This window comes from Simochromis diagramma, unplaced genomic scaffold (assembly GCF_900408965.1).
Source record: "Simochromis diagramma unplaced genomic scaffold, fSimDia1.1 OVJJ01000284.1, whole genome shotgun sequence".
NCBI classification, from domain to species: Eukaryota; Metazoa; Chordata; class Actinopteri; order Cichliformes; family Cichlidae; genus Simochromis; species Simochromis diagramma.
Window position 1 is genome coordinate 785,473 of NW_024386871.1, and position 23,174 is coordinate 808,646.

The following is a 23,174-nucleotide window of genomic DNA, read 5'->3' on the forward strand; positions in this document are numbered from 1 at the left end:
GAAACACCATGTATCCATATACATGGCACAGAGCACAGAGAACACAGTTTGTTTGTCGTTAGTCAAGTTGAATGGGCGGCCCTGTTTGTATGACAGATATTCAAGTATTCCACAGTCCCATTTGACTTTTGAACAGTTTGGTATACAGAGGAGTTCATGGTTGACTTAAAGACTGCAAACAAGTGTAAATCATAACACATCCATCACCATGCTTGGTTGGTATGACGTGTTCACGCTGATATACTGTGTTTGGTTTTCTCCAGACATGGTGCTGTGCATTATGGCTAGAACTCTCCATTTTGGTCTCATCTGTCCAAAGGACATTGTTCCAGAAGTTTTGTACTTGCTGATAATCAGTTAATTAAGTGCCGTGTTATTAGCAGCACCTGGCTGACTTACCCTCTTAGATCCTATGGAAGCAGTAAGTGTGGACTTAATTTCTCACAAGTGTGCAGAATCCCAAGAAAACTTTCTTTTTTACGTGACAGTATATCCAACTTTCCCTCACTCACTTTGATCTAGAATCTCACGTTGTTACATGGTGAAGCACTTTTTAACGATTGCTGCAACAAAGACTAAAGTCGGTTGGGTTACAGAATTACACTCATCAGTAATGACTACAATCCGAGTTCTGACACAATTCTAAGATGAAGTGAATTTAAAAAACAAACAAACTTTAAGATATTATAATGCATCACTGTGGCTCATCCATCCATCCATCCATCCATTCGCTTCCGCTTATCCTTTTCAGGGTCGCGGGGGGCGCTGGAGCCTATCCCAGCTGTCATAGGGCGAGAGGCGCGGTACACCCTTGACAGGTCGCCAGTTTGTCGCAGGGCCAACACACAGAGACAGACAACCATTCGCACTCACATTCATTCACACCTAGTGACAATTTGGATTATCCAATCAACCTATCCCCACAAGCTGCATGTCTTTGGACGGTGGGAGGAAGCTGGAGTACCCAGAGGGAACCCGCACAAACACGGGGAGAACATGCAAACTCCACACAGAAAGACCCCGGCCTGATGTTGGAATTGAACTCAGGACCTTCTTGCTGTGCGGCAACAGTGCTAACCACCGTGCCTCATTTCAGTATTATGTTTTTGAGTCATGGCTGAATGAAGCTGTGAGGACTACAGTCTAAAGGATTTACAGTCTACAGTCTTGGATTTATTAAAGATATATTTAATTTGATTTAATCTATTTGATCTATTCCCCATATGGAAATGTTCCAAAGTTACTTATGAAAGGGAAACCAGCTGTTTCCATTTTGCAAACTTATACTGTAATGTTTGGTTTCCATGTGTGCTACATTTCAGTAGCCTACTTTCTAAAATAATACACAGTTAGTAAAATCTTCTAATTCTGGTAAAAGTGTGTTACTTAAAATATTGAACACATTCCAATTTTTAGCTGTAGAGGTGCTGTACAGTAACACACCACACTCGTGGTTCTGGTTACAACGTTTTAAGGCCATAAGTGCAGTTTCCTGCGCTCTCAAAACAGCCTTGGAAGTTCTTGGACAGCCGTTAACTAGCACATAACTACATGGCCTTTTGTGCACAAAAAACAAACAAACTGACAAATGATTAGAATCTTTTCACTGGAAACAATGGATTCATTCAGCGGGACCATTAGGGAGACTGCTTTAGACATAATGCTAACATCTGGCCACTGTTTAGATCAAGACGTTATTGCTGCATTAGCTGATTACTTGTGCAATGAGGGCAAGCTATACACACATGATTAGCATACCATGATCTTATTACATTGTTAGCCATCCAATCCACTTGTCGGTAGACTAGTGTTATCATTTAATTGGAGTTATGACTCTCACCATCTGGCCAGATTATTTGGAAAATATGCTCTCCGCATATTCTTTAGGTAAATATTTATTGTTCCAGCTAGTTTCAGCTTACTGCTGTTTGGTGCTGTGCAGGCTGTGTACATGTATTCATAGATCAGCAAGAGTGCATCCTTTCATTTGACTCCTTTTATGCTGCCCTACTAAAATGTAGTCGGCCTTATAGCCACCAGTTCCAACTGGTTCACAGCCGTGTGAATTACTGACTTAGTAAAGACCCAGAGACACAATATTAAGCCATAATGATCACTTACAAGCAGGATTACTGACAAACAGCTTTTGCGATAGTGACCACAGTCATTGGCTTTTTATTCAAAATTGTCCACAAAACACCAGATTCTAAATTCATTTCTTACGGCACTTACTGAAATTAAACAGCCATATAATGACTTTCTGTCAAGGTCAGATCACTTTTGTATCCTTAGGGAGTGGTGGTAAGGAGGGCACTAATGGATGGCATTACCCAGTAACTCGATCTTAGATGAATGGATGAAAATAATCTGTTGACCCTGAAGCCTGAACCCAAGGACAATGCGAATGTATACTGTAAAATCGATGTAAGTTACAAGAAATACTGCAAAAATAGGCACAAACATACGAACACTGGCAATGTGTTGAACAGTTTGAACAGGTTTCCATATTGTAAAATGTTTTCTTATTTACATTAAACTTATACAAATCAATAAATAAATGTAAGAAAAAAAAGCTTTTAATTTATGTGCATGTGTGTGTGAAGGGGTGTGATATTAGGTATCCTAGGCTTTTGGAGCATGTGGCTACAGGCCCGTATGCTCGAGGATGCTTTCCTCCAGTTTCAGGTAATCACTGTACTCCTTCAAGTCCGCCTCCTCGCTGTCTACCTGGAATGTGACTGGCTTGTCAGGCTCCTGCAGACAAAGCCAGAGAAAAAAGCTTCATCATAAACAATAATTACGAAACAATAGAGCACCTAATCCAAGATCTCAGCGTTTCCCATCGTAGAGGCAGAAAATTACATTGCCTCTGAATTTTACTGAACTGAAATTTTATTGAAGGATGCAAATATTAAATAAGATGACACTTTTCTAGTAAAATCTGGACTGTGCCCTGCATCTGTGTATTGCATGCAGGGCACAGTCCTTTAAAGAAAAAAAAAGGAAAATTAGGATACTGTGTGGCAAATTCCTGATACTTTCCTCCCACAACAGTAAACCTGACAGTATTGTTCATATCATATTTAAGCTGTGCCTTGTCCTTATCATCCATCTAAATTCAAATTGCCGTAGATGTTTTAAAGCCAACAGCAGAAAGAAGCTGGAGGTGAACATGAAAATTCATTCCTGTTTAGAGGAATTAAGAGAAAGTATCCACTCCAAGTGACATTACTACAGCAAAACAAAACTTTTTTGGTAGCTGCCATGCAGCCTAAGATGGAACCAGTTAGCCACTTAAGTTTGCTTCTATACTTAGCAGGCAGACTGTCAGGCACTGCCTGTCAATAACTACCCTATCCCCAGTGCTTGGGATCAAATAACGATGTGAATGAATTAAACATGAGCGGATAGAAAATGAGAGAGAGACACAAAAAGAGATACACGAGTGCCTTCTTCATCTCTTCCAATGTCAACTTTATACGTCCACATATTTAGCTGGGTCAGTACTAAAACTTTTGTAAGTCTGCTGAAGATTCTGATCACCAATGCAGGGAAGTTTTGTGGGAAGTCAAGGTTTAACTCAAGGACACTTTCACTGTAGACAAATGGCAAAGGACACAGGGAAAGAAAAGCTTTAGTGTTCTCCTATCCTTTCTCGTCCTAACCATTCGTTATGCGTCACTATGGTCTGAACTGTCAGATCTAGGAAATTACAAACACTGGACACAGGACATCTTTCCTCCCTCTCAGCTGCTGTTGAGCCACCTTCCAGTCACACTGATGGAAACTGGCACCTTAAGACTTCTGGGAATTCAGTTTAGAATTAAAACCTACTGCTCACCACTTGTTTCTTGGACTCGCCTTCCTCCTTTCTCGGTTTCGCCCACAGTTCTTCCCACTCCAAATAATCCTTCAGCCTGTCATTCTCTTGGTCAAAGAAGATCTGCATGTTTAAATCCTGCATACAAACAAAGCAAAACAAGACAAAGATACTAGTTAGCAGTCAATAATACTGTAGCAGCCATTAAATACCTTTAAGAAAAATAACACATTTTTACCGCAGTTTCTTAACATTACACACGGGTCCAAGCAAAACAGACAGCTCACAGTCTTCTTACCTCATTCTTAACCGGGGAGCGGAGGGCCTTTGGCACGTTGAAAACACGGAGCACTCCAAGGTTGTCAGCAACAGCCAGGTAGTGTTGTTTGGCTGTAAGTACAAAACAGTCCATTAAATGAGTTTTAAGGTTCAAAAATCGTATCTGTCCTGAGCACCTAATATAAGCCAAGAACTCACAGGCGGTGATACAGGGTTTGATGCAGGTAATTCTGGTACTGGCGACGTGTTCATGGACGTGTGTAGGTTCGCTGGTGTTTAGGAGCAGGTTCCACACCTCAATACTGCCATCATTTCTCCCAATGAAGAAAACCGCAGATCGGGAGAGGGACCAGCATGCCGCACTGTACTCTTGCTCAGAGCTTGGTCCCACGAAGATTGGGCCACCCTGGATGTTGTGGTTTACAAGAAGTATTTAAAAAATTTTGTGCGTTCTGAAGCATTTTAATTATTGAATTATGTGCTCCAATTTTGTCGATTGAACTTGTGGTATTTTACTTGTGTGTTACTTAGGACGAATTAGTCTGTGCATGGTTCCCATTTGGACGTGCTTCAAAAACCAAAATTGACAGTGTTTATCCAAAAACCAAACAAACAAAAAAACCCGATTGCTAATGCTGAGGCTCCACAAACCATACATGGCTGCTACATCCATTTTTTATGTACAGTCTATGTCTGTGACCAACTGAATAAGTGTGAATAGTTTTGCTTAGTTTTGCAGTTTAAACGATCAAAACAGCAACCAAGAAATTACGTAATTTGAATTGTCTCGATTCTATGTGATTTATGCATACGTCATGTGAGGTAATCAATGTTTTCTGTTGCAGTACCATCACACCCTCTTTCCAGATGGCAAAGTTCCAGCCTCCTGTTGTCAAAAGAATGTCTTTGAAAAAGGGTGATCGCTGCATTGTGTTCACAAACCAGGCATGAGTTCTAAAACAGAGCAGGGGCTTGGCACCTGGGAGTGAAGTGAGACAGATGGAGAATATGCACAGTTTTATTTGACAGTAATTTCCTTCCAGGGTAATCATAATGCAAAGGAGCAATTAACCCTGTAAAACATTATGGTCATTACATTTGGCCAGGTTACCAAACTAAATAGTGGATTTAATGTGAAAGTAGCAATCAAAGTCATTTCAATAAATTGGGTGTAATTGTTTTATGAATCAACGTACTGCTGTCAGTCTGACAGCTGAGCACTGGTGAGCCATAAAAAACAGAGCGCGGCAAGCCCGACTACTCACTGAACTTTCGTCCAAACTCATCTTCCTCCAGTTTCCAGTCAGTGTAGACAATCTCTCCTTCCTGTAAAAAATGAACATAAAACTGTTTATAAATGTATGTATGCGTCTTCCTTATTTCAGTTAAGTTGTAAAGTATAGTACACTCCTTAAGTGGCATGACAAAAACATGTGCAAAAACCTAATAAAAAAAATCATTCATTATTGGTTATGCCAACTTGAGATGAACTTCAATGTAACAAAAAGAAGTCCAGCTTGCTCACAAGCTGAGTAAAGTCAAGAGTTAAGTTAAAAGTTAAGCAGTCAAGAACGTAACTGTATTTTTTACTTGCTCTATGTTGATATCATTTGAAGACATTTTCAAGTTTCAAGTTTTATTGTCATGTACAGATAAACAATGTAGCCACATTTAACCATAATGAAATGTTTTGGCTCGTGCTCCTCAGCCTTACATGAGCATATAGAGAGTGTGCAGTTTATTTAGAAGAAAATAACAGAATTTTTACCTCTGTTCCAACATAAAACTTGGTATTGACATCGTCCAGGGTCTTGAGCGTCTTGGCTGAGGGTATTCTGAGTTGACTGTATTCTGGGAGGACCTCTGCGCCATCATTTTCATTATCTTGTTATGTAAGACAAAACAGGAAGAGACGGTAAAGTAAGAACAGGTTAAAAGTTCAACTCATTGTTTTTTATTTATTTATTTAACATTTCAGTGACCTGAAAGAGGGAGCCTGGTGCTGACGTGGGACTAAAATGTTCACAATACTCAGCGCCTTGTTACTAGACAAGTACAAATATTTCAATAAACTCAAATAGGGGAAGAAAAATAGGTGAAAACTAGCAGATTTTAGGAAAAAGAATATCTGCTTTATTCAAATGAAGGAAATAACAGCCTGAACTGCGGCAGTGGTGCTGTAATTTGACCGTGAACAAGACGACAGAAGTACTAAAGCAAGTGAGGTGGGGAGGGGGTACAGCCGAAGTGAAAGGGCTGGTAAGAGCGGATTTGAAGGGAGAGAGAAAGAAAAGCACAAGAGGTAGAGGTAGGAGGGAAGCCTGTGGAGAAAACAGGGACAGGAGGTAAAAGGTGGAGGGGCTGAAATAGGTTAAGCTGGTAGAAGCCTTTTCCATCACAAAAGCCTGACTGTCTGCCAGAGATCATGTGGGTCTATCTGTTCACAGCCCCTTACCTGTGGACCGGTCTCGATCAAGTCTCACTCTTAAAGGTTAGATCAGATTACCAAACCACATGTCTTCTAAATCTATTTTCTCCCAGTTAAGATGTGTGTAAAGATATGAGAAAGATGATACAGGAACAGCTACAGACAGTGTTTGACTTTGCTTAATCCCCATGAGGGCCTGCTCACAATTTATTTCAGTGTGAAAAATCATGTTAACTAGTATATTGTAGCTTTTTAAATGTTCAGAAAAATGTCAAAAGGCACAGAAGCAGACAGCAAAGACCACCCTCAATCAATGTGAGTCAGATATCTTAGGTAACGCTGCAGTATTAATCACACAGGGATTCATTAAAATCGTAATAACAGACTCCCTGAGGGCTGATGAAAAAAGAAGCAGATTTATTGCTTGAGTTAGTAAGCATATTAATTCTATAACAACCAGCCACCAAGGATGTGTTTATGGAAGCCAGACAAAGACATGTCTCTTCTTGACCAGCCAGGACACACATGATCATCTTCTGGCCCTCAAGGAGTCTGAGCAGCATATTGCAAAGAGCTGACAGTCAGCAAAGCCAATGGTCTGCAACTATGGCGGCCTTGTTTTGGAAGTATCGCTTAATAAAGTGCCATGAAACCTGAGGAGAGACAAGACAGAGAGAGAAATAGAGTAGCTCAGGGCCAAATGAGCCCTGCCCCACTGATCACTGTGCTCAGCCATCCAAAAGAGAACTCAAGAATCCAAAACTCCCTCAAAGAGGTCAGGAGACATGTCTGTGATGCTCACTGTTTGGCCTCCTCACTTACTTCAGTTTTTAACACATTCTGTGCCATTCAGATATTATAAGAATTGTTCAGGCACATAAAAGAATAATTGCTCTTTACCTTTGATATTTTGAAGACACAGTGAGTGTATCTTTCTATAGTTTGCGCTTGAGCTTTGCTTCAATACTTTCCTCATCAAAACTGTTATATGGACAACAATGAAAATGAGACTATCAGCTACAATGGGGAAATCATTTCTCTAATTGTTATGGTAGTTCAATTTTAATGGAGGGCACACTGAATATAAACCAAAAATCCAGAAAACACTTTATATAGAAGTTATAAATTGATTTTGAAAGAAGAATTTGATCCATGACCAAAGAGCCGTCCATGACCCGTCTTTAGTGTTCTGACTGAGGAGAGGATGTTTGTGTCCAAGATTTTACGTTACGTTACATTGGTCCCTCAGTGCAATGAGTTTGCCCTGAACCATTAGCAGAAAAACAGTCCTAAAGCATGTTTACATCTCCGTGCTTGACTGAGGGGATGATGCTCTTAGTGCCATATGCAGCATTTCTCTTCCTTCAAACATAAACACAATAACTTGACCACAGTACTTTCTCCCATTTACATCCCCATTGGCAAACTTGACATGGGCCTGTAAATGTGCCTTCTTGAGCAGGGGACTTTGCGAGACCCGGAAGATTTCTGTCCATTGTCCAAACCGTTACCAATGGTGCTCTTGGTGTCTGTGGTCCCAACTGTAGCCAACTCCAGCCTCAACAGGTCTGCAGTCCTGCCCCTGACATCCATGGAGAGCTATTTGGTCTTACTTATGGTGGTGGAGAGGTTGGAATGGGAGAAACAGATTCAGGAGTATCTGTAACTGATTGATTGACTGTATGAATCATACTTGTTATTAATCTCTGGCTCTCTTCCACAGGATGTCTTTTATCCTGTCTTCCCTCTCTCACCCCAACCGCTCAAGGCAGATGGCCCCGCCCCTCCCTGAGCCTGGTTCTGCTGGAGGTTTCTTCTTGTAAAAAGGGAGTTTTTCCTTCCCACTGTTGCCAAAGTGCTTGCTAATAGGGGGTCATATGACTGATGGGTTTTTCTATGTATTATTGTAGGGTCTACCTTACAATATAAAGCACCTTGTTGTTGTGATTTGGCGCTGCATAAATAAAATTGAATTGAATTAATCTGTCTGCTGCATGCAGACATGCAAATCAATTTATAATGTTTATGTATTTTTTTCTAGATTTTTGGTTGATTTTCTGTTTCTCTCCATTAAATTGAAGCTTCCATGAATATTAGAGACTGTTCTTTTTTTTCCAATAAGCAACAAATTCAGCAGGGGATCAAACAACATCTCTTATGGACAATCGGTTTGATTTGAAAGAGCATGTGAGTGAGTCAGCTTCCTAAAACGTTTGGCATCAAACAAAAAAACCACAAAGTATTTTGTGTAATTAAGTAATGTGACTGATTGCAGGAAAACAGAACGAGTATAGCAGACTGAAACAGACAAAGCCTTGCAGCCTCGAGGGTAAAAGCTCTTGCTCACCTGTGTTCCTACCTGTATTACTATTACAGGTGTAATGTTCTAGGCTGAACTTCAAAGGAGCATACTCTCCACTTGTATCAATCTTTGGCAGGGAAACCTGACACATGGCATAAAAGAAGATGGCTTTTATCACTTGAAGAAAAAAAGAAAACCTTATCTAAAACAAAATCACAGAGCATGCTCAAGAATCTACACACTGAAATCATTACCTAAACCCCAGTTAAATAAATCCGATGCACACATAAATACAAATTAAATAGTTATTCAATTTAAGCCATTTTCCTTATTTTCTTGTAACAAATCTTTGTCTGCAGAATAATTACTGATGTGTAAAAATAACACTAAACATCGAATCATTCTTTTTCTTATGGTTGATTTTCTTATGGTTGGAAGCTCTTTCTACACAAATCACAAGCTCTGTAATGCATCCCAGACATGAAAGTACCCTGAAGAGTGGTTTCCATGTCCGATCCAGGTGTTTGAAAGTTGTGGGGATGCTATAGGGTGACATACTGGTGTTCTGATCCACATCTTGCTTCCTGTCGGCCAGAAACTGGTTCTGTAGTTTTGGCACTCGCAGATCCCAAAACATGACAGTGCTTTAGACAGAGACACAATAAGATAATGTGGAATTAAGAACCACCTGAAAATTAACAAAATTCTCTATCGTCAAAGTTCATATTCAAACATGATTGTTGCATATATAGATGTGGTTATTGCCAAAAACAACAGGAGCAGTGTTTTGAAATCTTTCTGTCATTTGCAACTCCTTTAGCGCCAGTCTAATGACGCAGAGTGTGAAACACAGTCTGTATTCACATTGATACTTCATATCTAAACTGAATAACAGGACATGCAAAATGAAGTAACACATAAAAACACTAGTGAGAATTAGACTGCATAGCTATTTCCTGAGAAATATAATGATTGCCAGATACACTCATTTACGTGGTTTACAAAAGGCAATATTTTAACCAACTGCACAGCTCTTCAATATATTATTGGCTCAGTATGTTCAACCAGAGGAGAATGACTACAGATTAAACCATAGAATTAAGATGAAACCGGAAAAAAAATCCAGCGTGTTTGAGTGCCATAATATATATTCACCAATGGAAAGCTTTACAACTTTACAGTATTAAAAAGCATCTTTACAGTCTACTCTACAAGAAAAAAAAAAAACTCTATATAAATACCTTTCATCTTCATGAAAAATTTAAAGGTGATTTTTTCACACATATACATTTTATGTTTTAAACTTAGCTAGTAGCTGTTATGTCTTGGTAATCCAAGTCACTGATCTGAACAAAATTGTAGTGTTTTATTATTTAATTGATATGTGACTTGGCACTAATAGCCAGACATTTTTGTCTGCTAAATACAGACAGTAAAACCAAACCCATACTCGAAGCTAGGTATGTAGCTTGCTAACTTTCTAGCATTAGCCTGAAGTTAGAATTCCATCTTCTCTAAGAGATCTGGTACTGCTTGAATTTTTCTGTATCTTGCAACTGTGTTTCTACTCTTTTTACAATTCAGCAATAAATATTACTACTTCTTATATTCTTTGTATTTGCTTTCTTTTGTATTTAATTTCCAGTGTTAGTTATAAGTCCGTTTGATTTGGAATTACACAAAATATATACACCAAGGAACTTAAATTATGATGTATTTATTTAGCTCATGTTACGGCATAAGTAGTATAATATTCCCATTTGGGTTGTTTTGCTTATTATCTAAACTTGTCGAGGTTTTGCTGTAATTTCATAATAATATTTTATGTATCCTTTTTTCTATGCACATGTAGAGGTGTGGCAAAGTCAAGTCAGTTATGATGAGGGAAAATGACTAAAACCCATTTTCTAAACACTGTTCACTTCCAAAGGTTTTCTTTCTTTTCTTTTTTTTCCCCTGTATTTGACCTTCATTAGAATGTCAACAATCCAGAGAGACTCAAAACAAGGGCAGCGAGAGAGAAAGGGGACGTGATAAAGCAAACAGTGGATCTAGTGAGTGTATAATGTATCCATCAGGTAACCAGAGGCCTTTGTTTGCCTACTTTGCAAATAACTGTATGTATTAAAACACACACACATGTTATCAGCCACTAAAAACACACTTAGAATGAACATCCAAAGTACATACTGACAAGCAGTGAAAAGTAAGAAGAAAAAGTATCAGGAGTTATTTTTTTCATTAAACTGTAGAGAACTTACCAGTCAGGGGAGCAGGTGACAACTTGGACAGAAATGTTAGAAATGTTTTGAACTGGAACGCCTGTCCTGGTCACCTAAACAGAGGGAGTTACAAAATCAATAAATGTCTACATCAGGCTTGGTCTTGTAAAGAATGAACATGGTTCATGAAGCTGTATGGGTGGTTGGATTTTCCCCTGGGGGCACTTTGATGATTGCCTTATTTTACTTATCAAGATAACTGAAAGTGATCGATGTGATTTACTGCAAGTAACTACATAGAGGTAAGTGATAGGCACAAGTGGGAAACCAAATCTGGACATATATGGCTGGTAATTTTCTGTGCACACTTAATATTGGATTTCTTTGTAAAAGACAAAATACCATAGTCTTACTGCAGAAAATATATCTTTAGATAAATATAGGTTTAGATTTGATTTCTTTTGACGTTGTGATTGTGGGGTTTGTTTTCCTCTGAACATATATTCTACATTGCTCCTTTTCTGTGCTCGCACCCTCATTTGTAACATTTGCTCTGCTTGCTATCTACTTCCCACTAATGCCCTACATCCTCTTAGTCCTGTTTATAGTGAATTGGCCATTAACCTGTCACCATTCCAAAACAAGACAGAGAAATCAGTATGCCAGTATGAGACCTGACCTTGAAGTGTGTGTTTTGTTACCATTTTGAGATTGGGGGTTTTAGTATGTTGAATTACGACACAGTGTGTGTATTAGATATAATTTAGGGAGGCTGAGATCTAGAGAACACTAAAGATTACTTTTCTGAGACTATTGCTGTGTAGTCACACAAAAACACCTTTTATCCACACGCTAAACAGCAGTAACCTTGTGGAAGGGCACAGCAGTAGGCTCATGTGCGCCTGGTGGAAAAAGTAATTCCCAACAGTTGTTAATTCTCTCCAACCCCTTTGCCCTTCAGTCCCTCAGTACCTCAAATGTTTTCGGCAGCCACTGGACATCAGTAACTGGGGATTTGTGGCTGCTTTCTATGGAAGAAACTGCACAGTAGCTCATGACAGGAGTCTTGTTCTCTTTTTTGTTACCCAGGTCCTGTAGGGAAAGCAGACACGCGACAGTAATGTGCTGTATGGTGAGCTCTGACAATTCAGTCTACACACAAATTCAATCTAGACACAAAGACTGTACACAGCTGAATAACCACTGTAAAACGCACAAGCAGAATAATGAAATGCAAATGACGACTTCGATGTGTGCATGGAAAAACAAACAGCACACAGATAAATACACTCAAACACATTCTGGCACAATAGAGCCACTTAAAAAACATAAAATCGCTGCAATATGATTATTTAATCTGTTTAAAACACCTCCTCATAGTATTGCAAGCAAATTTTAAACATATATCTTAGTCGTTTTGTGGACCTGCAATTGGATTTATTATGTGCAATGGAGCGAATAAAAAAAAAATAGGAAGAGAAGATGTTAATTTAAAATGTAATTCTTCATTTATCTGACAACCCAGTGACAGGTGGTGGTGTAGCACAGCTTTCACATCACCTAACAGAGCGTTCTAGTAGATACAACTGCCACTGTTTACAATGCAAACAGCAGGAAGGGCAGTGATCTGATTTCACTGTGTGTTATCTTCTATGTGGGGGCAAGAAACAAGAGTTATGTAACAGCTGGCGTATGTGAGCCGGTGCTGTTGACTCTGGTGAATAAAGGGCTAACAATGACAAAGAGAACAGAAGGAGGCACAGAGGGTGGGAGAGGGGAAGGCAAAGAGAAGGAAGCAGTAAGGAGAAGGATGGAGACAGCTGCTCCACTGTAGTGGCAATAAAAACACCCAAGGTAAATCTGGGCCAGAGATGATAGGACACGAGTGTCTACTTAAATACAGCTGGAAGATATCAGTGCAGGTTAGGCTTTAAGCGGAAGCTTTAAGAAACTGTAAAACAAAACATTTTCAAGCTATAAAAGCTACACTGAAATGAGCTAAAACAAAACAAAGTCAAAACTACGGTAAACAAAAATAAATAATAAAAAACTGTAAAAATAAATGTAAAAAACTATAATAACTCACAGCTGTTCTCTGGCCTTCACTTTAAGGGTTTTACTATAGAATACCACATGATAAATATAATGTGTTTCCCACAACATATTGTCGCATTACTATTCTGTCCCCGCCCTCTGTGAAAATGTATTTTTTACAAGGCTTTGCCAAAAATATTTCAGTCTTCAGTCAGAATTTTCACTTTATCTCACTTCAGTTTAACTGAGGCGTCCATATGAAGGCTAATAAGCTGCACGTATATAGAAGCAGGCTTATATAACGATATAATCTTTCTAAGAGATTCACTCCTTTCAAGTAATGAGTAGAGTAAGGAATTATTATTGCAAAAAAAAGTAATGAGATTACTGTTACTTTCCCGTAAGCACGCTCCGTTACTGCGTTACTAAACCATGTTTTTTTTGTGTGAGAGCGTCTCATGACAATGACGTATAAGCGTGCCACGTCCGTGGCAGCAACAGACGTGTGCAGATCAACAATGGATAATATGGAGTACGAGAGAGAGTACGACCGGGCAGCGTTTAAAGCTTGGAAGTACTGACATTACTTTGAGTTTGATTCCGAAAAAAGTGACAAAAACATTAGCGTCCGCTCTACACTCTGCACGGGAAGAAAATGTCTTTTTTCAGCTAAAAATTTAACTTTAAATCTGCCACGGGAATGTGAAATTAACAGAGGAACTCCCCGGATCCCCCCACTGACATGACCGCTGCAGCACCGGGCAAACCTCCACCGCCCCACTCCTGCTAAACAGGTGAAAATAGATTTAAGAGTGACAGGATTTAGTCCCACTGAACCTTTGATTTTATTTATTTTTTGATGTTTTACTTGCATCTATTTGAAAGAGCGAGTTGTGAACACAAAAAATTGTTTTATGTTATATGCTGGAATATGCAGAGAATAAATGTTAAATAAATTTCTTTAAGTCAAAGACTGTTACATATAATTTAATTTTTGCATGATTCAATGTGCATAAAGTTAAAAGATTAAAATTAGTAAAACAATTTTTAAAAAGAGACTTTTTCATTTGATTCAAAATTCATTTCAACTTTATATGTTGGATTATGCAGAAAAAATATTATTGGGCAGAAAGGTCTATTGCTTTATTATGTGTTCAGGTTGTGTATCATGTTATTCAAAAGTAACTAATTACTTTTTTCAAGTAACTTGACTAACATTGTACAGAACAGCATGTCTCACTGCATCAGCACTGTGACTATTTCAAAGAGAGTATGGGTACTTACAAATGTGTCAGTGTCAGAGTCGGAGTCTGAGGCTTTTTTACTGTTAGGCCGTGTTCCCTGTAAGTGCGGGATGTGAAAAGAAATGTCCCACAACACCACCTGAGAGATCAGCAACATAAAATCGTTTAGTGGTGATGATCATTTGAGCCTGAGACTATAGATAATAATATACAAATATATATATTAGAAAAAAAAACCCTCAAACATATCATATTAAATGCTGACAGAAGAGTGGCAACAGTATGCAATACCATGTTTATATTGAACTAAAATGGGGGCATGGGATGAGAAACTGATTATTTTGATTTGTGAAGTTGAGACGCTGAGTGAAAAAGGAGCACCTTGCCATTCCTGCAGCCACCAACAATAACATTTGGATTCGAAGGGCAGAACTCGAAGGCAAAAATGTCATCTGGGCACTCCAAGAGCAACTATATATATATAAAAAAAATCAAAACACATAAAAATGAGCATACACATATTTCCAAGCAGAGGTTTCCATGTATAAGGAGCTTCCCAACGCAAAAATGTATTTATTCTAGTCTCTCATATGCCTACACTAGACATAAGGGGAAAAAGACAGTATGCAGTATATTTTTTTAGCTTTATTCCCTTTTGTAGAAAATATTAATTATTTATGTTATTTATATGTCTTGTCAAAGTGCCACTGGGCCCAGAGGCTGAAACCAAATCATGACACATGCACCATTGAAGGCACACATGGAACTCATATTACTTTTGAGCGATTTAGCAGCTTGGTTATATTGATTGAGTGCTTGGCTCAAATCAATAGATCTTTTCAAATTTACAGCAGAAGATAAATTACAGTAAAGGGCAAAGACTTAGAGCTAACTCTCAAACACATACATTTAAAAAAATGTTTTTTCGACTCCCATTAATGGGTTTCTCTCCTCTACTTCTCATACCCGGGGGTTAGATTGATCGGGGAAGCCATAGAAGACAATGAAAGCAGGACTGTTGATGTACACAGTGGACTTATCCAGCTGCTCCTCCTGTTTCTTTATAAAAGTCACAGCTATCAGACCTGCCACATAGACAAAAAAACACCACACCCCACAATGTATCAGCTACATAGCAACAGGAAAACAGACCTGTGTTTACAAAGCCTTTTTTGAAAAATCTGTAGATCTACTCTAATTTCTACTTTACATAGAAGCCACAAATTGATAATGCATGTGCACTGATCACACTGATATTCTTTTTCTGGTTTTGTGGACGTCGATGTGTGTCTTAAGGTGACGCGTTGATATTACAGATATTACAGATATTACAGAGCTTGTCAGTGAAGTTGAAATAACAGGAAAAGGGAGTTCAATTTCTTTTAGGCAGGCTATTGTATATTTGTACATATTTATATCATTGTCCACTAAGTGTACACTTTCTCGCCACAAACTGCTGTTGCTGAAAAAACAAGAATTGGGCAAACTCCTGCCTGCCCAGGTCTGTGCAGGGGGTCAATAGTGACCTAATTTTTCCAACTAAAAAGTGAAAGAAAATGAATTATGATGATTTTAATGTGACCTGTCAGGGTTCTAACGATTATTTTGCAATGTTCATGAATGTCCAAAGTTTCTATGGTACACAAATCTTGACTTTATCATAAATGTACTCTATGCTATGTCTGTAGAAGTCTATGTACTTCACCATGGATTGTAGGGTGCCAGCTGACGCTGCTGATTTTCTTGCCCATGGCGCGCTTCTCGTCTGTGAAGGTCCATTGAAGCTTCAGACCTTCAGAAACCATCACTAACTGGTCAGAAGCTTCTGCTCCTATGCCCAAGGCCTTAAAGTCATCAGTGAACACATTCATTATGTGTGCCTGCTGAAGGGCATGCAAGACCCTGCAAAGTGAAAATGTACCTGTTGAAATTTGGACCGGTACTTTTTATGTATCATTGCTCACAGACAGCGGAGCAAACAGACAAACAAACAAACGCTGCTGGAAACATTTTTTCTCTCTCGCCTCGGCAGAGGAATAAAGTACACACAATTGTCTTAATACACCATCATCATATTTCCACTGAATATTCCTGCATTCATAATACTGGATGGGATTGAGTTATCTATGGCTGATATTTTGAGCATGGGTTGTTAAGAAGCAGATGGAAACGACGATACCATAAGAATTCATTTTACCTGGGGGTCACTGAGTTGAGAAACTTCTTCAGTTTCTCAGACCTGAGGATGTTTTCTTTTTCTTTCTCTCTTAGCTCTCTTGGTTCATACTGGGTAAACACATTCCTCTGAACCGCCCTGTAAAATAGACAGAAGGCAACACATACAATAAAACATGGAACTTGCCTTACTTTTAAAACAATATGTTATGAAATGTGTTGCAGATTCACTGAAAGCATATATAATTTATATATATATGTATGTAGACAAAGCAGAAAATATTTCTGAAATTGATTTCATCTTACTTCCTTGATTTGAAACAGATGCAGTCTTATTATCGGGCTAGTCAAACCTGCACGTGCTTTCCCTCCCTACAGAACAAATCCATTTTAAGTGTACTGATTTGCTGGCCTACCGCTCCGTCTGAGCAGTGCTGCTCTGCAGTTTGGGAACAGCCTGCATCCCGCAGTCCCTCTGCATCTGCTTGATGCTGAATCTGCTGTCTTGGTAGGAAGGACACGCCACGGAGCGACACTCAGCCTCTGTACTGTTGCGGTCAGAAAAACAGACAGGTAACCCCGGTCTGCGCTTTAAGTCAAACTTGTAGCACAGCTGATGATGACAGAAGAGACAAAACAGAATTCATGAGCAAAGCAATCAGATCAGATATAAATATTTAATGTTAATTTGAATATACTGCAGTGCCTTTTCTCTGGTCTCTTTGACAGACTCTTGATCTACTTCCAGCTCACTGCCGAGAGATATCCATGGCTTTGGTTCTGGGGTTTTACTGACATCATCCTCCAACACTATTATTTCAGGTTGTGGGGGCTGCAGAACCTAAATACAATTGTAAGAATATATAATATAAAGGACAAAATAACAGTAAAAAAAAAAAACCCACACACTAGCAATCTTTACATGTATTCATGCTTACAGCAAAATGCTTATGCTAGGGAAAGATAATAAAGTAGTACTTAAAGTCTTAAATTTTACGGAAAAATAGCCTGGAAAGCGAAACAGCCAGGATGATATATGACCTGTCACTATTACTAATAACTGGTGCCACAAAAGCACTAGAAACAATTAACGACCTTTAAATTAAATAATATAAAACTTCTGCCTATGTTACTGCTTATCAGTATACATTTTTTAATTATTGGCCTGGTCTGTCTAATAACAAACATGTATTGAGGAAAGAAAAAATATATTAACAAAAGAGAACCTTGTTACTGTAACCAAAACTGTTAGCTTACATTATATATTCTAGCCTTGGCTTCTGGTGTGAGAACCAGGTAAAAACTCTGTCCGTAGGTGAAATCTACATCAAAAACAAGCAATATTTCATCCTCTGGGTAGTCCTGTCAAAAGAAAGTGAAAATCACAGCATTAATTTTTTATGAGAGTGTTAGAATACATCACAGTACAAACTACTTCTCCAGTAATTTGGTTGAGAGTGAATGTGAAAATGCCAAAAAACCCTACAAACATCACAAAAAACGAAATGGCTGAAAGGAAAACTGGTGTCTCATTTGTAGATGACTAAAGTTGCAAAGTTCTGTCATAAATGCATAAAAGAATTTAGATCAGACAGAGAAAAAAATGAAGTTAAACTGGTTGCTTTGTCTTTTCCCACAGCTCTTAACTTGGGTCTGTGCATCATCACAGTGTCTGGCTGCTGTTGTCTGAGTAAACTATGCAACAATGCATAACCAGCGCCTAACCAGCACAAACTGCTTCACAGGGTGGAAATCGGACACTGCGGCTCTTGTCTTAATATCCTGTATGATGTCGTCCTTTTCCAGCAGCTTGTAAGGGCTCTGCTCTGTGACATCCTCATCAATGCAGCATTCAAAGAGCTCCTGGGTGGCTGTTGTCAGGACGATGGGGTAGATGTCATCAGGGTGATCTTCAGGAGCGTTCAGAAACAATTGAGAGAAGAAAAATAGGGAAGTTATCTGATAAAACGAGCTTTTGGGCTTCATTCCCTAAAAGCAAAGCTGATGACTGATGACGGCTCAAATAAATACTAATACTAATACTACTACTACCACAAATAATAATAAAAATAGTGATAATAATGATAATAAATAATTCAGAACCAATTACTTATGTTTTAGAATATTGAATGAGACTGTATCAGATAATCAAACAATAATGATTTTGATATCAAAACAATGTAAACACTCAGATAAGCAAACTCTGGTATAAATGTTGGGATTTTACTGGCTTGTGGATACACACAACAGCTGCAAAGACCACTGACATGTATTTATTCAAATATGCTTGGAGTGGGCCTGGAGAATGTGTGCAGAATTGGTGCATTGCAGTGCATTGTCCATGGGGACAAGTCCTTGTGGTCACAGCAAACTATAAGGCACGCGTACATCCACGCAGAGCCTCGTGTTCACCTTCCAATGAAGAAATTTAACATCCCTCAGACCCAGCGAACACCTCTCATCCTTTGCCTGCTTTGACTCTACAAATATCAGTCCTTATGAGAAGTCTGTGCACAATGTTTAAATGTTTCTAGGCGTACGTTTGTATCAGAATGTGTAAAAACCAATAGGGCATCCCTCAAGACATAAAGTGCAGTTACACACATTTATTCAGGACTGTTATAATACGAAGCCAAAGTACTTTACCATCGCCACAACAAAGCTTTTCCTAATAAACAATCCATTCAGACTCTACTATATCTAAGCCAAGCACAGTCCAGGGCATAGTACAGTAAACAAAGCTTTGTATAATGATAGTTTTCATCCTGCTTGTGGTCTCTCGCTTCAAAGTCTTTCCACAAGGTTGCTAAGGGGACACTGGGAATGCTCAAGTACAGCTTAAGTAACCACTTCCCAGCTGGGTGTGTCAACCTTTTCCACTCACACCACTTAGGCCTCACGCCAAATCATTGTAGTGGAAACTCACACCCTTCATTTCACAGAGTCATGTGTCAACCAAGGCATTTGTATTCATGGGAAATATTTGCTTGGGAGACATAAAGAGTGTGATGCGCAGCGTTCCACAGCCCTCAAGAATGCAATTAAATTATATTTGTTGGCTGCTCCAAAAAGCTATTTTTAATTTGTTAAGCTTCTTTTCTCTTGCATAATTTACCCAGGCATTTTTAAAAGCATACCACAAGATATTTATACCAAACCTCAGAGCATTGAAATTTTAGCAGAGTTTGTTTTCCAGTCTGCTCCTATTAGTGAAGAATTTAAGCTTGAACAAAATACATTTATCAGCGTATCCTTAATGTCACACAATGTGCAGAAACCTGCATTTATATTTGAACTAGAAGGCCAATGTGTTGTTATTGTCACAAAGATTTTAAACTGGTTCCTAAAAAATTACCATTAGTTTTATGGCAAAGACAAGATTTTAGGCTGAGCCCAGGCTTGGCTTGGGCTCAACCTAATTAGGTCATGTTCAATTTTGTCACGTTCACAAATTGGACTTAAACTGCTGGAAGTATAAGATTAAAAGGAATAAATAAATGCAAAAAAACTGAGCAAATTTTTAAAGGAAAATTTTTTTTTTACTCACAATCACCTAATCTAAATTGAAACATTACTTATGCTGATGGCTCCAAGCACTTGATCAAAAACAAGTTTTGGGGTTGGTATGTCTAAGAAAAAACCAAATCTAGGGACACAGAGCCAAGTAGAGAAGAGCTCCAGAGCAGCGGTCCCCAACCCCCGGGCCTCGGACCGGTACCGGTCCGTGAGTCGTTTGGTACCGGGCCACGCGAGTTGAGGCTCAGGTGTGAAATGTATGGTTTTCAGGGTTTTTATTGGTTTTCAGTGTTATTTTATTATCGTTTTGATCGTTAACTCGGTTTTCCTGGGTCTTTTCACGTGTGTTATGAATAAATCTTCCTTTTTTCGGTAACGGTACTAGTTTTATTTTGTTGTATTTATCCGCGACACCTTAAAGGCCGGTCCGTGAAAATATTGTCGGGCATAAACCGGTCCGTGGCGCAAAAAAGGTTGGGGACCGCTGCACTAGAGGTTACACAGCAGTACACTTGAGAACATATCAGAACAATGCACATATGAAGGATATATAACTATTCACATTATAGGACTACTTCAAAATGCGACTGTTCTTTTGACTTGAGCATTGCTACTGGTAAACCTGAAACGGAATAATAAGGGTCTGATTAATATGCTGTGCTGAAAGTCAGCACATATGTAGGAGATAAGTAGGAGAGCCAAATGCTCAGGCTCTCTGAGTTCAAGAATAAAAATACAGTGGTGAAAAATGAACAAAGCCAGCTTTTTGTAAAAGTAAAAACACAATAAGGAGTTCGAATTTAATTTTCTCTCTTCAAAAAAAAAAATAAAAAATACAAATAATTTTTTTTCTTACCAGGCTTTTCCATAGGTGAAGGTGTCAGATTCTCCTTGACTGAATAGAAAGTAACTGTTAGTTGTTAGGGTAAATCAAAAACAAAAGCAAGCCTGTTTAGATTGTTTTGACAATGTGGACTTACACTGTCGGGGCTATAAGCTGGAGACAGGTGGAATGGGTAACACAGGATATTTTAAAAAGGAACAACTCTGAGAACAATAATCTTTAACAAGGACATGGCACCATCACCTCATCGTAAAATGATGTGCTGATAGTATTTAACTGTATGCAGGTTTTCAGCTGTGGCATGGTGAATGTAAACCAAACACTGAGAATGGGGAATCACAGCTGAGCAGAAACCATCTGCAAGCACCAATGTCACTGTGCTGTCTAACATTACACTCAAGACCAAATTAAAACAATGCAAATAGCTTTTTTTTTCTGAGATTTTTTTTCTCAGCTATTTGTGTTACAAAACTAATTAAAAGTAATTCAGTTCCCATGAGTTAAGAATCCCTCAACATAAACTTAATGGCCAATTCAAAAGCATCAAGGATTATAGGATCACCCTGGCTCTGGGAAATCCGTTTACTATTTTATTTACATGTCATGAAAGAACATCTTTCATACAGAGACATATACAATAAAAGCAAACAAATGCATTTAAATTCAGAAATTAATACTCCAGGACTCACCTTTCCCTTTAACACCTGTTTTTCTTGATGGACTTTTTTGCCTCTTGGGTGCCATCTTTGCTCTTTGGGCAGATTTATAAAGGGAAGAGAGGAAGTTTACAAGTTTACACATTTTTTCAACCAAACACATTCTGTACACAATTTTCAATTTAATTTTCACCACTGTCACTGGCATTAGAACTCATCCACTCAGGCGATCTTGATGTCATTATCAAAAGCTCTGGTGACATCTTGTGGCAGGTAAGGGAACTGCACTGCTTACTTAAAAAAAAAGCTGGTGAACTCTGAGAATAAATGCTTATGACAATATGACAATAATAAGTTGTTGTTTAGTTGTCTTAATCAGAATTATAATACAGATTACAACCAGTGATAGAGGAAGTTTTATTATACACTTGTGTTATTGTATTGTGTTATATTTTGTGCATATCAATAAAATGTATTTAATTGCACAACATGAAGTTACAGCAATTAGCACTGTTGCCCCACAGGAAGCAGGTCTTGGGTGCAAATCCATGACCTTTCTATGTGTAGTCTGTTGTTCTCCTTTGTTCTCCAGCTTTCTCCCACACTCCAAGGACATGCATGTTAGGTTAACTGGTTCTCTCTGTTAGGCCTGTAATAGACTGGTGACCTGGATGGATGTAGTCTAATCATCAAAAGTAGTAACAACATAATTTGACCACTGGAAATAATGTTTAGTGATGTGAATATACTCTGCCAAGAGGACGTTTTTACTGCTGTGTAATATTGTGTAATATTAGGAAACTTTATATATCCTCTAACAGCATCTAGTTTAACAAGCTCAAATATTTTTCAATGAAAATTTTGTTAAAAACAAACTATGGGTGTGCACTTACAATAATAATTTACTAACATTATTTCACTTAATATTTCCTTCTGGAACAAAAATACACAAAAAAGGGAACTGGAAAGTATTGGGCCCAAAAAATGCACTAACTCACGAAGATAAAATATTATTACAGTTTTGTAGTTTCTAAAAAGTTTTTTGTGTCATTTTGACGTTTGTTTTCAATACAGATTACTTTCTGAGTTCGCTTGTATTATTTGACAATGGTCAATTTACGTTTTTATGCGTTTCCTAGTTAATGATAGTCTCATTTATTTCCTGAAATATGGATGGTATTTTAGTCAGTTTAATTTTAGTCCACTGTAGTAACAGTATCATATCCACATAGCTATCACTCAGTATAATCCAGAATATGTAAGTCTCAATTTAATATCATAAAGTATAACTCGTAACGTCCTGTTTTCTTTAAGGCTTACTTAGGCATTACAAATTAGAAGACATTAACTATTACAGGCTAGTTACGTTAAGTTAGTCGTGTAGCTAGTTAATAGGGCTAAAGTCATCAAAAGAACATTGGATACGCAGCTTATTTTATGCTCGAAGGTGCAACTTTTCCACTTTACAGAAGAATGAATCAATATTACCGTGAGCTTACACCGCATAGGCTTGATACGTTCTTCTATCTTCTTGATATCTTCTTCGTACTCACTGTTTTTGCTCACCAGTGGGTTGGGAACCGCTGGGTTGCCAATGGTTACAAGAGAGAGGGCGGGAGAACATTGACTGGCATTCGCACGAGCTAATCACATT

The 23,174-nt window shown here is 38.4% G+C and overlaps 1 protein-coding gene across 4 annotated transcripts; it reads right to left on the reverse strand.

Moving 5' to 3' along the window:
- Positions 1 to 1,288: 1,288 nt before the first annotated feature.
- dnai3 (dynein axonemal intermediate chain 3) lies at positions 1,289 to 23,128 on the reverse strand. Of its 4 annotated transcripts, none has more exons than XM_040031495.1 (23): positions 23,009 to 23,128; positions 21,554 to 21,615; positions 20,877 to 20,915; positions 18,230 to 18,414; positions 17,762 to 17,866; positions 17,211 to 17,345; positions 16,921 to 17,117; positions 16,527 to 16,643; positions 16,035 to 16,231; positions 15,296 to 15,414; positions 14,711 to 14,800; positions 14,370 to 14,468; positions 12,024 to 12,143; positions 11,091 to 11,164; positions 9,320 to 9,473; positions 8,887 to 8,971; positions 5,868 to 5,983; positions 5,365 to 5,425; positions 4,948 to 5,078; positions 4,298 to 4,505; positions 4,119 to 4,210; positions 3,842 to 3,958; positions 1,290 to 2,754 (listed from the first exon to the last, which is right to left on the reverse strand). In XM_040031495.1, exons 2-23 carry the CDS (start codon positions 21,606 to 21,608, stop codon positions 2,644 to 2,646), a joined length of 2,607 nt encoding a protein of 868 aa, XP_039887429.1. In that variant the 5' UTR covers positions 21,609 to 21,615; positions 23,009 to 23,128; the 3' UTR covers positions 1,290 to 2,643. The 4 variants fall into 4 exon arrangements, with proteins under 4 accessions (XP_039887430.1, XP_039887429.1, XP_039887428.1 ...); XM_040031494.1 differs by having other exon boundaries at positions 1,292 to 2,754; positions 8,875 to 8,971; positions 23,020 to 23,123; XM_040031493.1 differs by having other exon boundaries at positions 1,293 to 2,754; positions 8,875 to 8,971; positions 23,009 to 23,127.
- Between the last annotated feature and the right edge of the window lie 46 nt (positions 23,129 to 23,174).